General features: G+C 38.4%; 1 protein-coding gene across 11 annotated transcripts in view; it reads right to left on the bottom strand.

The window, feature by feature from the left end:
• The window catches only part of EPS8 (epidermal growth factor receptor pathway substrate 8), a 140,669-nt gene that overhangs the window by 40,008 nt on the left and 83,707 nt on the right, over positions 1-16,954 (bottom strand). For 9 of the 11 annotated variants that reach the window (XM_055711439.1, XM_027807624.2, XM_055711440.1 and 6 more), the window contains 6 exons: positions 16,841-16,914; positions 8,330-8,380; positions 6,528-6,595; positions 4,430-4,591; positions 4,074-4,223; positions 1,713-1,795 (listed from right to left, as the gene is read on the bottom strand). In XM_055711439.1, the coding sequence (XP_055567414.1) occupies positions 1,713-1,795; positions 4,074-4,223; positions 4,430-4,591; positions 6,528-6,595; positions 8,330-8,380; positions 16,841-16,914 (588 nt within the window). The remainder of the gene's footprint in view (positions 1-1,712; positions 1,796-4,073; positions 4,224-4,429; positions 4,592-6,527; positions 6,596-8,329; positions 8,381-16,840; positions 16,915-16,954) is intronic. The other 2 variants (XM_055711444.1, XM_055711445.1) reach the window with 1 other exon arrangement.

Here is a 16,954-nt window from a genome sequence, read left to right as displayed (position 1 = left end):
ACACATTTTACTGGCTGGACTTCCACTTTATGTGAAAGTTTTCTTTAGAAGTTACCTTTCAACCATCACAAGTTGAGTATCTATCCCTAAATTTGACAGGTTGTCAACCACCTGTTTCTTAAAACCCTATCAACAAACCCAATTAAACTTACTGGCTGATTCTCCTTTTTATAACAGTGCCCTGTTCATCCTGTCTTGATACAAATGTATCAATGTTCCCACCGGCAATTTTCCAGTTTTCCAGTTCTTAGCATAGTTCTAAATACCATAAGAAAAGATGTGTTTGAAGTTACTCTGCAGTTTGATACCAACCAACAAGGACATCTCAACTCCTCCTGTCACAAACATACCCCACCTCTTCCCCACACCCCTGTTTAAATGCCAGATCTTCACCTTAAATTCATCTCTTTATAATCGAATCTCATTGATAGCATGCAACACCACCACAAATGCAAAGTGTTACTTGTTCTTTGAACACTGAAAAAAAAGATGTTTCCTTCACTTTTCCTTCCTCCAGTCTCCTGGGCCCTCACCGCCACATGTCCCACACTTCTGTGTGTCAATAACCTTGTAGCAACTCGAGAAGGCAATGCCAGGCAGGAGGGTCTTCCCCCGTGATCCGATGCCAGCATGTACATGATACAACTGCTAGTAACCAGCACTAAGCTGCCATGCGCTCATGACCTCTTGGCCTCACGGCTCTCAGAGACTGATATCTTGGATTATTTTTCCCAGCAGATGTACTGACCTACATTCTTCTCCCAATTAAATCTCATTAGTTTCTCAGCATATCCAATGCATTTGAGTTCCTCTGGGTTGCCTCTTTGTGCTTATACCTGTTTGTTACAGTCCCACAGCCAGTAAAGTCTACTAACTTATTTTTAAACCTGCAGATAAAGTTAGACATAATTCAGTTTTTGTTTTGTTCTTATAGGAACATTACTCTAGGAAAACTTGAAAAGCTGTGCATCAGAATTTAACAGGTAGCTAAGACTAATATAAATTCATTCATATAATGGTGACATTTTAAGTTAATGATTTTTCTCCAGCAGAGACTTCTCTATCTGAACCACAAAACTAAGTGTTACCGAGAGATCCTATCAGGATGCAGTTACATACTAATTTTTCAACAAACTATCACCATTACCATTCAGTATCTAAAATATTTGTGGCCTTGTTTCTACACCTCTGTTGGCTATCTCTAATTTCTGTATTGATCTTCTCTGACCCCAACTGACTCTTTTCCCTCACATTTTCCAACTGGCAGAGAAGCTTTCACTACCAGGGAAACAAGAAGTCTTCCGCATCGTTAAACAGGCAGGCAGGAAGATTATTGAATCTTCACTTGCTGTTTTATTTAATATCATTAGATCCCAAAACCTTTTATCATAATCTTATTTACTTTATGGGGCATATATGTTTTTAATTTAAATTCTGAACTACTTGACTCATATGTAGAATTGAGGCATGCAACGCTATTCCCTGGCAAGTGGTATTGATGTCAGCTGTTCCCATCACTAAGCAAGGATTGGGAAAGGTAAGTGTGATGCCATAAATCAAGAGAGTATGAGATAATTGTTAAAGCAAGGCATGTTAAATGTTAAAACATTCGGGTTTGGAAGTACATTGTCAACTAGCAAATTGAATTGAGCTTCTGAATGCTGTAACACTATTTGATGATCCCATATACTACCAAGAAATTATGTTTTTACCTCAGTGTTTCAAGCCTCTTCTTTTGTTTTCCACTTTTGCTGTCACTGATTGCACTTTCAATATCTTCATGAATAAAGCTAGCCTAAGGAGCCAAAAGCAGAATCCATCAGTTATCAGCTAGACTATCCAGGTATATGAAATAAACATCTCCACATGCTCTTTTTTTAGGACATCTTAAGATTCCAGAATACTCTATCAAATCCCATTTATTTAAAAGTTCTGGGATAAACTATTTTAGACAAACAAAACAAAAAAACACACAATGCTATTGTATGGGACTTGGTATTTTTGCCACTGTTCCAAACTCCAGCATTATCATCAGATGAGCATATAATCTAGATACCAAATTTGTCTGAACAGCTGTAATTATCTCAAGTCAACCATTACTACATAAGCTATTTTTTCCCTCTGCGTACATAATTTTTTTCTCTCAAGTATGTTAGGGAAAAGAAACAGTATTAAAAAAAAAATTCTACTATAGATAGTAGCAGCAAAACTACTACAGACGGTAGCAGCATAAAGCATTAGGAGAGTAACTTAGTGATACAGTTTCCTTTAAGATATAACAATAGCCTCCAATTTCTCTTTGATGTAACAGAAGACTAATTTTTCAGAACATTTCCTAATCTGTATGTTCCTGCCTCTCCATAACTGCAGCCTGCTTCCACCAGTGGCCCACAAGTGAAATTTTGATGCAGGTCTAAGGCATTATTTTAATTGCTCTTGCGTTAAATAGGTCACGGATTCTCATAGGATTTAGAATGCTCTGTTACATGTCTTCAGCTGACAAATTCATTTCCTACACAAGTTGTCAAAGATCAAATCTGTCAGTGTCTGGCTCACTCTAAATGGTCCACGTCTTTCTTGGTACCCTTACCATGGAGAGGTATGTAAGTTTTTGGGATAAGCATGTATCTTCTGATGGGACCAGAAGACTGTTGAATTTAGGATCCAAGGGGATTTAAGGGACTTCCCAGGCTATAATGAATTGCACTACAGAATATGGACAAGGGATACATGAAGGTTAAAAGATTAATAGAAAAACTTAAGGGGATTTGAGAAACTTACACCCATAAGAACTCTATTAATCATACTCTTGATATTTATTATTTAACAATTTTTTTTAAACCATTGACTGCCCCAAGTATTATTGATTTTGACTAAACTTTTTATTGCAGAGGCTCCTGAGGTTCATAGTAACTTAAAAGCAGGAAAAAGACAAGAGCTAACTACGGGTAAGGAACAAAACCTAGGGTATGGTCACAGACTCAAACAATAACTCTGAAGAAAAGGAGGATCCTGGACTTCCAAGTTATGCTCTGTATATTTGTACACAGAGGAACAACTTCAAAAGATGAAACTCTGAAGTACAGAGACCACCTCTACACTTTGGAGAGCTGGGTCCAACCAGACCTCAAAAAAGATCCCTGCATTATTTAACATAATGCCACCTGAACTACTCTCAGGATCCCCATTTCCATTGCAACAGCAAACTCTGTGCAACGAATTACACAACTAGCCAGTCATCTTCACACCACTCACTATATTAATTTCAAAATGGTTGCACAGTGTGATTAGCAATCTGTTGTTTTAAGACAATGATGTAAACCACTACAAAGGAATTTAAAAATCCCTGTGAAAATATCAATTAGAGTTAAAGCAATACCAATTACATAGAGTAAAAGAAATTAAAATTTGAAACCCTGGAAATAAAGAAGTGTTGCAGGATACATTAAAAAATTATTTATACTTGAAGGACATATCTTAATGATAGATAAAAAATTTCTTTCCTTGTTTTGTCCCTCCTGCAAATAGTATTTTCCTTTTCATTATCTCTCCAGCAGAGCAGAGGTGCAGAGAGGTGAGAATATAGACAAGGTCTAATTGTTCAGTGACAAAAAGAACAGAAAAAAGGGGAAAGACTAGGTAAGACTCAGAGCTTGGATGAGTTATCTGCAGAGTATAAAATAAATTTGAGATTATTCAAACTGCTTTACACCATTTTCTTCAGAAGTGTGAATGCAAACCATATTCTAGAGCTTTACACAATTGCAAGACTAAATGAACAGCTACAGAGCCCAAGAATCAGTATTTACAGTAATGACATATCTGAACATGCATTGAAGGATTCAGCTTATACACTGGACTACTCTCTTGCAAGACATACTACAGTACATTTACTAACATATTATAAGTAATGTCAATATCATAAGTGCATTAAACTTAAAGAATATTTATAAGAATAAAAGAACAGAATTATTTTCTATGAATCAGCTCATTTGATTTTATCCACTGTATTTGCCAATTCATAAAATTCCCCTATTCAAATAAGTCATAGCAGATCTCCATTACTATCTTACCTTAATCTCATCACACTGGAAAAGATGCAAATCGGGCTTGGCTTGGGTTGGTTCTTTACATATTAATGCAAGAATCGAATTGTAATTGCATGCATTCATCACAGCTTGGCAATGCTGAATTGTGCTTAAAGGAAAATTCTCCAGTTCATTCTGCCGGAAGAGAAAATAAAAACAAACACAAAACACCACCTTATCATACAGTGTCCTGATCTTAGAAAAGCTGCAAAGCTGCATGAGTTAAAAAGGAAAAGTGATAATAAGCTAATTAAAATACTGAATCTCACACACATCATTTTTCTGCCTGTTCCCTTTTTCTCTCTCTCTCTGAAAATGAGACTGCCACTCACAGATCTTACCTTTGATTCCAAGTCCACCAAACTGACAGCTTTGTCATCCACTTGAAGAATCATGTCTTGAGTCCAGACTTTGCCTTTGGCATCCAGCAATTTCAGCTTCCTTATTCCATCATCTACTGTAATCATTGCCTCTTTTCGGTCCAGAACAAAGGTGGTCAAGTGCTAGTGAATGGGATGTACATTTAAAAATAAAAAATTGCAATTTTCCCCATTGCTTGGCAGTGTCAATATTCAAATAGCCAGGAAACAGCAATACAAATTATTTGTGAATAAAAGTGCCTTTGTATATGACAGATCCTACCAACAAGCCACAAGAGATGTTGTTTAGTCCATAATGTCATTTCAAATGAACTGATTTTTGTAACTCACCGTTTGTCATTCTCTGTCATTTCCTCACTACAGTAGATGGTTAGCCTTGAAGGCACACTCTGACATCTTTCAGGTATCAAAGCTAGAATTAACCCTTGAGTATTTAATTAGCTTTCTTGAGGAGTGAAAACCTGTCTCCCTTGGCAAGCTGCATCCAGAAAGTGTAAGCAGAAGCATCACAGAAACACCCTGCCAATGTACCACCACTCTGACCTGGAGTGTCCTCACCTCTTCCAGAGCTGCCAGCTAGCATGCTGGTGGCAGCCATAATGGGCTTGCATCTGACTGGGATACCTTATGGACAGGCTAGTCGCTTCTTTTATGTGGCTCACTGTAAAAATGTAGTATACTAACTACTTCTGCTCCCCACCAACTTGGAATATTCTCCAGATTCAATTAATGGTCTAGAAATTAAATACTACCTCACAGATATCACGTCAACTGGCTTTCCTGTCATGGTTCTGACAATTTCTCCTTCAACATGCCAACCATGCAAGGAAATCCATAGAATTATTTCATTTTGTCCAGGCATAAATCCAGCTTCACATGCTTAGTGAAGAACCAATTTTAATATATGCCTGCATATCTATCTTTTAAATAACTTTTAAAAATGAAGAAAAAAGATAATTAAGTGTGCTTTCTTCTCTTACAGGATAACACCACTTAGTAATGACAGATGAAGAGTAGATATAAGCTGCATATAATCAAAGTATATAAAAGAAGTGAAACAAACTCTCTACTGGCTGCTCACAGGGATGCTTGGACTCCACATACAAGTACTAATTTTTATGCCAGTACAGTACCAAAGCCGTTAAGAAGAAACCAAAGAAAAACAGACAGACAATTAGAAGCAACACAATATTCATTTGCAAGCTGATCATAGGATAGAAGCCCTTGAAATTGAGACTTCTCTGCATATGATCTCATATTTAACAGCCAATTTAAAACCCAGCAAAAAGGAGCTGAGAATCTATGGCATTTGTAAGACTGCACTTAACCCATGACAGTGGTTAGAAATAAGTGGAAGAAAGTTTGTGCCAAAGCAAGACTAGAGAATGAAGCACTGCATCCAAAAGTGCTTAACAGGCTCCATATGGGCACGCAGGCTTACTTTGCTGAATATTTGAAATATAACACTCCTGGATAAAATATGACAGCAGCACGCAGTAATTCTGCAAAGCAGCTTAAGACAGGAAGTAACATACTTTGGACTTCACACTGGGGGAAGAATTTGTGCAGACAGAATATATTTGTTTAATTACTACACAGTAGACTAACCGGGGTTTTTAGGGGTTAATGCTCAGCTCCTTCTGAATATTCTGTCACTTCTGCTGATTATAACTGATCAAAGTATTTATTTTAAATATCATCCAGTGTGCTTCGCCAACAGCACAGGGTTTTTCAGCTCTGCCTCATCCTTGCAACAAGCCAGGTTCAGAGACAGGGTAGCATAACACGTTGAACTGATATCCCATTGAGAAGTCCTGTCCGTTTGCCAAACTACACACAACTTTGCTTACATTCTTCTACATCAAAATTTCAGCTCATTATGGCAAAGCTATAGAATCTGAGACATTTCAGTGTAATCTGTTCTGAAGTGACCTCAGGCTGGTAGGATGTTTGGGAAGATGTATATGCCTTCAAGCATTATGTATCCTCAATAATCATGTAGGCAAAAATAACTGCATGTAACCGAAAGTTATAATTGGTATATCACTCTTCATCTCACCTCTACATGATACTGCGAAGTTTCAGATATGCTGCTGGCACTGTCTCGTGCATAATTCTTCCTTTGTTCTAGATGGGAGGAAACGGAAGAATAATTATTCATTGAACTTCTTATCCTGCTGTTTTGAATACTTCTCAGAGACACTTAAGACTAGTTGTATATATCAAAACAAAAGGTGAGCTGCTGTTAATTTCTCTATTTCGACACAAAAAACCTTCACCCCTACACAGCCCAGCAAAAGGATCATACTTCTGTCAATGATATTAACAGATCGGTTACCAGTGAGTGCAAACCAAATCCACTTATCTCATCACAGTGAGTCAGGACACCGGAGGGAGCAGTGTTCTGACTGAAAAAGCTTCACTGGGAAGCCTGATTATTAAAATCACAGGCTTGCCACTTTGGTAGCAATATGATAACTAGCATCAGGCTCGCTGTATTTGTATGAATGCTTTTGAAAGCAAAAGTATTTTTTGATATATATAAAATTCCCATGTTAAATCTGCAAAACAACAAAGCCACACACAAAACAGACCTGACTTAGCCTTTATTTTTCCTTAAATTATTCAATTTGATGAATTACTAATGTAGAAATATGGATGGAAAGGAGTTTAAAAAAAAGACAGACACACCAACTATCTCTAAACAGAAATATTTTTCAGCTAACAAAACACAACGCTGCAAAATCAGAACTGTAATTTGCCTTTTACTCTGCACAATAGGTTAATATTAAAACAGGTGAGGAGGGAAGGGGAAAAGCAAGATGAAGACACGACACACATCCACATCACAAATTAACGAATTTAGATTAATACTGAAGAAAACTTTTCAACTTCTGTGGAAAAAAAATTGAATGCAACATTTGGCAGGTTCTTCTTTTTTTTTCACTATACTCCCCTTAAGTGCCTGATCCAGAACACCAGGAGCTTTGTCTAAGGAAGAAAGTCACTAGGTGACACGGCCAAGAGAGGTCCAAGGAAACTCCGCAAGTAGGCAAGTCTTTTCTCTCCATTTCATTAAGTAACCTGATTTCTGATCTTAAGTAAAATAGGCAGTTTGATTTTGTTTGGAAGGAAAGTACCTGATGTATATACAAAATACATCAATTTCATCATACTTGGTGGTAAACATGTGTGATTCTGTTGACAGGAAAGTTAAGTTACTTTTTGCAAAATAAAAAGATGCTAACTACTACCAAGCACATATGGAGATCTCCAGTGAGGACACCATAAAAGACACACTGTAAAGGTCTCTTCTGTGACCAGGGTTCCTTCATACAGGGATTTCAGGTGCTGACAAAGACAGCAGTGCCCTCATTTTCAGATGTCACCTGTAGAAGTATTTGTCACCTTTTATTATAATCACACTATTATCTCTCCAGTTCTCGGTGACTTTCATGAAAGGCAGTACAGTTTCTGAAATATCTCACTGGCTCAAATCTCCCCTCCCATGATGACAAACGTCACTCATGCAACAAAGCCATCCTGCTCCTGTACAGCAGCTACTCAGCTTGCTTTAGCAAGAGAAGTGTGCAGCACAATCAGACAAATTCAAGAACACCATGAATTATAAGAATTCTTAACTAGGTGCATGCATATTTCAAAATAGATGTCTTACTTTCATTATCCACTATTCTGAAATCCCAGGGCAGGGGACCTGCATTGATTTCAACTGTAACTACCATTTCTGCTTTTGCAGCATGTTACTTGAAGTTTTTTCTTGTTTTCTTTTTAACGACTATGGACACACACATGCACACCCCAACAAAACAGTCAGTAAAGCAGTACTGTCTGATTTGCTACCTTTCTTTTTTTGTTTGGATGATGATCTGAAGAAGTAAAGTCCATCTGTTCCTAACAAAACAAGGGAATTAAAAAGCAGTATCTAGTTAAACCCCATATAATTATTTGCATCTCCAAGAGGATCAGTTAACAGTTTTCTGTTATGGACTGTAAATGATAGTTAAAACATTGTCCAGTAAGAAAGAATACATGCTTTTTTAAAAGAGAGAGAGAGAGACACACACAGAAAGGAAAAGTCACTTGTTTCAATTAACAATGCCTCAGATATTCAGTTTTGACTGTTATTATCTTCTTTTAGGTGAAAAAAAGATATGGTTTTTTAACGATATCAAATTAAACAAGGATAAGAAACTTTAAATCCACTAATCCACTGTAAGACTTATAAATCCTGCAAACAGTAACAGTTGGAGTTGTTTTAAATAAACAAAAGAAATCCTGGCATATGTACAGGCTCTAAAGGAATTAAAAAACTGAGAGTAAGTTTTGCAAGAGATTCCTTGCTCTGCTTCACAGAAATTGTCCTCTGTTAAGACAGGATATCCAAAACTATTTGTACACTGATTAACACATCCTCTTCCAGAGAGCAGCACAACACTCACAATAGACATGATAGCAAGGTTTTCAACACACTACGCCATGGTGAGAACAATAGTGTTTATGTAAGACACAGCTTTCTGAGTGCTAATAAAATCTGTGGTTGCCTGCACTTGAGAGCCACGGAGAACACCTCAAGTTCTGTGTTCTTAATTACAACAGAATAGCAAGAAGAACATAAAAAAAAATTCCAATTAGCAAAAGTTTGTTTGTGTTACTAAACAATAAGATAGGTCACCACAACTGACAGTCCATACTGAGTTCAGCAACAATTCCTGTTTACCTATTTATATCTTTAATGCAGGCAGAATGATTGTTAGAACCTGCTAGAGATTGAAATTATCATTTAGGACAGGACGTTTCTGTTGGAAGGGACCTACAATGATCATCTAGTCCAACTGCCTGACCACAAGTTAAAGCACATTATTAAGGGCATTGTCCAAGTGCCTCAAATACTGACAGGCCTGGGGCATCGACCACCTCTTCTTGTTATCCTACAGGTCCTTCTGCCAAAAACCACCATGTAATGTATGTCACTTACGCAGACTTGGAAACTCCCTTTTCTGGAAGTTCAAGCAACTGATGCAATCTAAACTCTGCAGTAAAGCATGCAAACTAAAACTGGGGAGGCTTCCAAGTCTTGTTGCAGTTACAAACCAAACCAAACAAAAAAAAAAAAAAAAAGAGGGCACCTACAGGCTCTTATTACTGCTCAGTGCTGCAACTTCTACGTGGTTTTGGATGAGCTAAGCAGCAGCCTATAGCTGCTGTGAATGTTAACACTGCTATAGAGGAGCTTAAGGTAGATACTACGGGTAACCGCTCCATCCTGAAAGTATTCACCTTTCAGAATATATCTTCTAATAAGTACCTTAGCATCAGGCAAAATTCTTCCCTTGCTTCTGGAAGGGTTTTTCCTCAACCTTTGTTTTTCACTCTTTTACAATGCAATGGTTAGAAAGTACATACTCTTTCTCATACAGGGTCAATCCAGCTGCTAAGCACCCAGGCTCCCCGAGAGATGGAGTTTTTGGCTGCCTGGTATAAATTGCAATGAAGGAAGAACAAATAAAGTCCCCCCATGATAACATGAACATAACACAAAGGAAAGAAGGAAAAAAATTAAAATAATTTAAAAAAAGGGTGGTATCTAGAACACATCCTCTTTCCCATGTTTTTTGCCAGTTAGCTCAAAACTAAATCTCAGCCTCTGCTTTCTCCTAGTGCCTGGCTCATGTCCTAGATTCTGCCTACAAACCTCCACAAGTTCTCACCTTGACCTCAGGAAGGAGGACCCAAATCCTTTTGCACCCACTTCTGCTGATGTGCTCCACTGCCTTGAACTTCTAGCAAAATTGATACAAGCCTGCAAACCTGTTCTTGATCTTTCTCTACCCAGATGACACAAGGGTTTGCTGCTTCTTCCTACAACATTTCCACATTTCCGCTTCCAAGTCAGCTATATCTGGGCATATGACTCTCAGTCTTTTTTCATCCATATACAGCTCCTTATTTTTCTTCTTTTCCTACTGAGTTGCCCACTACCATTCTTCTGGAAATGTAGCTTCCATCTCCTCAACTCTTCCACATATCAACGTAGTTGATTATTATTCATCAATATTAATCTGACTGCTTTTACAGAAACACTGAAAATTCCTCTTGACTTATTACATGTTCTTCAAATGCAAGTAACTCATACCCTACTGAAAACACACAACAGAATTTGCTGACTTACTGAATGTACCAGGTCTGGCTGGGATGGAGTTAATTTTCTTCACAGCAGCCTGAATGCCATGTTTTGAATTTGTGACCAAAACAGTGCAGATAACATAGAGATGTTTTAGCTGTTGCTGAACAGTCAAGGCCTTCTCTATTTCTCACTCTGCTGCCCCAGTGAGTGGGCTGGGGGTGCACAAGAGGCTGGGAGGGGACACAGCTGGGACAGCTGACCCTAACTGACCAAAGGGATATTCCATATGGTATAATGTCATGCTCAGCAATAAAAGTAGCAGGTACTCTTTCCAAAGTAGCCCTCACTCAGAGACTGCCTGGGCATTGGTCTGCTTGTGGCAGGTGGTGAGTGACTGCCTTTGCACTACTCGGAACCTTTTGCTCCTCTCTCTTTGCTTCACTTAAGCTGTATTTATCTTGATCCATCAGTTTTTTCTTGCTTTTGCTCTTCTAATTCTCTTCTCTATCCTGCTGCAGGGAGGAGACAGGGGGAATGAGCAAGCATCTAGGTAGGCCCTTAGTTGCTGGCTGGGGTCAATCCCTGACACCAAGGGAAAAAAAAAAAATTCGGTATGCTCCATTTCACTCTCCTAATCTTCCCAGTCAGTATCAGCCTCTCACAGGTCCCTTCATGCATGAAGAGAGTTATTGAAGCTACAGTGAAATTCTGCAACAGAGACTTCCAGATAGGATGTATAAAACTATCAAAGGATGAACAGAACTATCAGAACTAATGAGGTTTTTTTTCTATTTATTCTACTTACTGCAGCTCTTACGTCCAACATGTAAAATACAGTGCAGCCTTAATATCGCAGTTTGCTCAAACCGTGCTGATATGCTGCACAAAATTTACCTAAAGTATTTTCTCTCTGATAAAGAGGAAAAAAATAAAAAGGATCATGGCAGAAGACATTTAAATTAAATTCTTAATCACAATCTATAGCAAATGTAACGCAGAAGAATTTGAGCAAAATAAAATCTCTCACAACACAAGGGTAATTAACTTAAAAGCAGCACAGCATTTCACTCCTAGGTCCTGACTGTAAGATCTACCAGCTACTAAACCTTCAAAGGAATAGAAACATTGATCCACAGAAACTAATACTCTTCCCACTGTCTGTTGTAGACAGATGCTACTGCTATTCATGTCTTTGCGAATTTACTGAATTTCCCAGTCATCCAGAATGGACCATGTTTCTGGTTTCTAAAAGATGTTAAAAGGTACTGATTTCATACTATTTTTGGAAGCATCCAAACCACCAGAACACCAAACCCAACCTCTTGACCAAAGACTTTTAGCAGAGTCAAAAATACTACTAGAAAAACAGGACTCAAGATTGCCATCATTCATTCTCTTCCTTGCCCTCAGTACACTAAGAAATCTGCGCTATCCCCAGTTATTTCTGGAAAGGACCATTTCATACTTTGGAAAGGGTAACTATTGCGCAGTTTCAGACAAAAACGCCAGTGCTGCCCAAGGTACGTTGAGGCAGAGCTATGAACAGAACCTGACATAGCTAGAGTCCTGTCTCACCCATTTTCCAACTGGACGAGGATGCAGCAGTATGGCAAATTAGAAAGCTGCTTTACAAACTCAGCCATAGCTTGGCTCTGTGCCACTGTCCAGATCACACAGAGAAATGTATCACAGCAGAGGAAATCTAACTCTTTATCTAGGTAGGTGAAACTCTTACCAAAAGCAAAAGATCTCAAGCTGGGTCTTAACAGATGACCTGAAGCACAGGTGGTGCTGGTTAGAGCTGCAATACCTTTAGACACAATAAATATTCAGTTCCTAAATGCCTAAAACAGAAATGAGGCATCTCTATGCCTACACTTACACCAGTGTCTTACAAATAATTGCATACGCCAGACGTAATAAATGTTATCAGTGCTATGGCTATGATAACACAAAGAAGGGTCATGGTGGATCCCATCTTCCCCTTCCATAGTCAAATTGGAAAATGCCTGTACAGTGTACAAAGAGGCAAAGCTCTGAAATCTGAAGGCAATCCATGTGGCCATAAATCTTCCTCACAAGCTGTCCTAAGAATCCTGGAGTGCCAGTATAAATTATTACCACACATCATCAAGCAGAAAAGCCCAATACTTAGTTTACTACCATACATTTCTGGTTTACATTGGACTGATTGTTGATGCCCCTTTAAGAACGAATTGCAGCAGCTGGAAAAACTCAACTTGATACTGAGAGCAAAGTGCAGGAGACAGAACCTACACATCCAGGGAGAAAGGTCAAAATTGAGTCCAAAACAAATCTCATTTTCAGAGAGGCAAATGCTAGCATTTTCAGAAACTTATGCTACAAGCTTCTCCCTGATGGCTATATGGAACTAACTAACAAAGAAAGTGTATTGTTTAGGAGTCAGTTTAATTCATTTGAGTATTAAATAATACAAGCATGTGACATGGATGGCTTCTTTCAACGGACTCGTTTACCTAGTCTATGATGTGCTTGTGATTTCCTTAAATATATTACACTACAGTTCTTGCTTTGAACGAGGTATTGGAGCAATGCAAAAATACACATGCAATTTCACTGCTAGCACCTAATCACAGCCATGAGAAGATAAACACCAAAAAAATGCCTAGTCTTTTCTCATGCAGTGTAAAGACAATTTTAGCAACATCTTTCAATCCTGTGTCGTATAATAATCTAACAATTTGGAGTGAACCATTGGCTCACTACTCCTGGAGAAGGGGGCTGCTCCACACTGTCACTTGCCGGCAACCCCCCAGCGCAACCCTGGCTATTGGTGCTGACTGATGCCACCCATCTCTCCACAAGCAGAGCTGCAGAAGACAGATGGAGAAGCTAATGTCAGAACAATAGATGACAGTAGGAGCCAAAACCCACTTCAGATTGAAAGATCAGGAAGTAAACAATTAAATAAACCCCATAAGAATGTGCAGAGCGCATCTTCCCTCCCAGTTCAGCAAGAGATTTATCATGCAAATAGAAAACAGTTCATTTCAGGAAGGAAACGATGGATAACAAAAGGGATTATTTGACACAGGAAAAAAAGCAGTCGCAAGGAAGTTTTTTCTATCAGATAACCACACCAGAGATAATGACGACTCTGGTCTAGTTTTTAACGGAACTGTCTGTAATACCAATAAAACTTTAGCCTCCTTTCCCACTGGCACTGGAGCCAACATTTTGCCTGATGACTGAAAGACTGAACTATTATGAATCACCTCAGCACTGGGACTCAAGAGATAAACTTTATGCCATGACACATACGTGTGTGTGTGCGTATATATACACACATATATATATACACACACATATTAATATCATCACTATTATTATTATTGTTGCTGTTATTAATTAGTCTTTACTATGCTTGGAATAAACGGAGTTCAAGATCAAGTGGTCACTGTGGATCCCAGGTACCATCTTCACTTGCTGATACCCATGGATAGATGCTTTAATCCAAATGACATTCAATAGCCTTCCAAGGGAAGGAAGTTTGTCATGGACAAAGTTTGCCGCTAACATTAAATTGTCACTTTTTCTCAAAGCACATGGTCCATTTTACTTTTACAGTAAGACTATATATATATTTCCAATATATTGTAAGTGAATCTTTATACATTAGCTTTATGTATTTACATAAGTAAAATACGGACATTTAACATACATATACATAATATAAAATGTAAAAAGAAAGGTAGGACACCTCCAATCTGCTTTATAGGCTTTCAGTCACATGGGTCTCAAATAAAATATTTGTTAGTTATTAATTATAAATAAATCATAATAAAATATTTTGTAATACATATTTTTACCATATTTTAACAGTTCCAGTATCATTCAATTGTTTCCCACGCACTGCGTGACAGTGTGCATGAAAATCCCTAACATCACAAGGGAAGAAAAGACACACATGGGATGCAGCAGAATGGTAACATCGTTGCTAAAATTAAAAAATTAGAATTGCCCAGAGTTTGAGGAAGGTTTTAGGCGTTTTCCTGTTTTCTCCAGTTCATACATTTGGCGATACTGACAGTCTAGTTCTTTATGCATGCAAAACAGAGAAGCAGCAGTAAAATGTGCAAATTCCTCTCTAAAAGCTGTGCCAATATATCTTCACTCAGAGCTCCAGGATAATTGAGTTGTCTACTTCATTCAGCTCCTGGCAACTGCAGCTACGGTTTTGTGCTGTATCTACCAACAATGGAAGTGAACCAAGATCAACAATTCATTTTACAGAAGCCACCATGCAGCAATTATATGGTTAAGCATTTTCAATTGGTACCTGAATCCAATTAAGTGTGTTAGAAGTAAAAGGCTGCTTAGCATTATATACCTCAAATCAACTAACTTGTCCCCGTCTTCTACTGACATATGACTATCCAATCATGTTTGATAAGAAAAAGCTCAAAGACTTACTATTTTCAAAGCCCACAAAGATTAAAGGACATAGTGAAGACACTAGCACCGTCACACTGTTCAAACCACATACTCCTGAAAAATCATTATTATTATGATACAAAATGAAAAAGAAAAGTGCAACACTCTCCTAACATCTCATAAAGAAATAATCTGCTAAGAGTTTTTCACAATGTCTCTTGCTGGTTTCTGTTACCACCTACTATTTCTGTCAACACGTGCAATCAGTTCGTTGAATGAACCCATACAGGATGCAGACATCATTGTTTAAAATGATCACTTCTGAATTTTCCTCAGTTGCAGTTCCTGCCTTTAATAGTCAGTCAGTGAAGTGACTGACTTTTGTAGCATACCACTAAAAAAAGACAAATTTTAACTTAGAATTATTCACATGCAACATTCGTTGCCAAATAACAAATGCTTTAAATGGGTTCTACTTCTGTCTTTGCTGATTTTTCTAAAGTGGACCTCAGCACTACTGTAGCACAGTGCCTTCAGCCACCAAACCACATCAGTTTTTTCACACCACTCCTCTTTTCAGAGGATACAAAGCCAGGACACCTCCAATCTCCCCTGGGGGCTTTTAGCCTCAGGAATTTTGAAGCAGTTTGAAAGCGAACAAGGCAACCAACAGAACAAAGTTCTCATCTGCCCATGGAAGAGTAACCAAACTCGAGGCCTGCAGGGAATCCTTCCAAAGGCAAAGTTAACGCCTTTCTAATGCCAGGAAGCATCCTGCCATCACTCCCCTAACGTCCAAGGCCACTCCCAGCCATCACCCCACCCACAACAGGAGGGAGAAAAGATTAGTTACTACTAGGGATGTTGCAGTTATCAGCCTCTGCTCTTTGAGCTTTCCAGTTTGTTAACCTGCAGAAGAGGTGGTAGATACAACAAAGGAGAGCAGGCTGAGGTGCAAGGGGTCCTGCACAGGACTGGGTTCTCGCTGCAAACCTCATCAGTTTTGCTGACTTTCAAAAGAGCATTTAACAACAGGCACAGATTTACACAACAGAACATCTCTCAGCCTCACTGCTGCTTCTACTTCCATTAGCACAGCTATCAGCAGGATATATTCACACTGGAGGTGGATGACCAGGAAATGGTGCAATTTGGCGGGCAAGGAACATGACTACATTCTGCCTCCACAGTCATTTGGCCATGGGGTAGAGAGGAGCATACACAGCCAAGACAAATACTAGCATTTGTAGTTGGTTAAGTGTAACAACATTTAGGCATTTGTAAGTAACATCACGTTTAACAGTCACAAAGCCCGTTGACAATAGCAGGCCAAATAGGACTCCAAATCCATTACATCAAATCTAATTTCCATGAAATCCTTGTGTCAAACAAGAATAATATTGTAAATTCCTTTTCTGCTAGCAGGGGATAAAACTGGGGAGGCAGGGGGAGACACAGGTCATGAATCAAACCAATAGCACTGCTAGACCCCTGAACGCATTCTCCTTGGTACATACCTTAGCTATAGGATCATTCAGTTTTGTGATAAATGCTTTATACATTGCTGCCTTAAAAATTAGCAGGTGGGAGTTCCCTGCTTAGTAAACCATAAAAAAACATTTTCTAGCTAGCCTAGTTAGTTTTAGTAGGAATAAAATCACTTTGCTATTTTATTCTGTTGACATACACACCCATGTGTTTAGACATACACTTTCAGATTTGTATGCATAAAATATTCCTACCATGACATCACAATCAATATTTAAACCAAAAATTAAACATATTAGTTTAGAGAACTCATGCCATCTTACCATAAAGAGCTTTTGCACTTGTTCTTGAATTCTGTTCCCTCTCTGTCTGAGCAAACGTTGGGGAACCATAGCCACTGGAAGAAAACGTTTCTGGTCAATTTCTGTATAGATGTA

This window comes from Falco cherrug, chromosome 5, assembly GCF_023634085.1.
Source record: "Falco cherrug isolate bFalChe1 chromosome 5, bFalChe1.pri, whole genome shotgun sequence".
NCBI classification, from domain to species: domain Eukaryota; kingdom Metazoa; phylum Chordata; class Aves; order Falconiformes; family Falconidae; genus Falco; species Falco cherrug.
The sequence above is the reverse complement of the archived record's forward strand: the minus strand, read 5'-3'. Positions and strand labels throughout refer to the sequence as shown.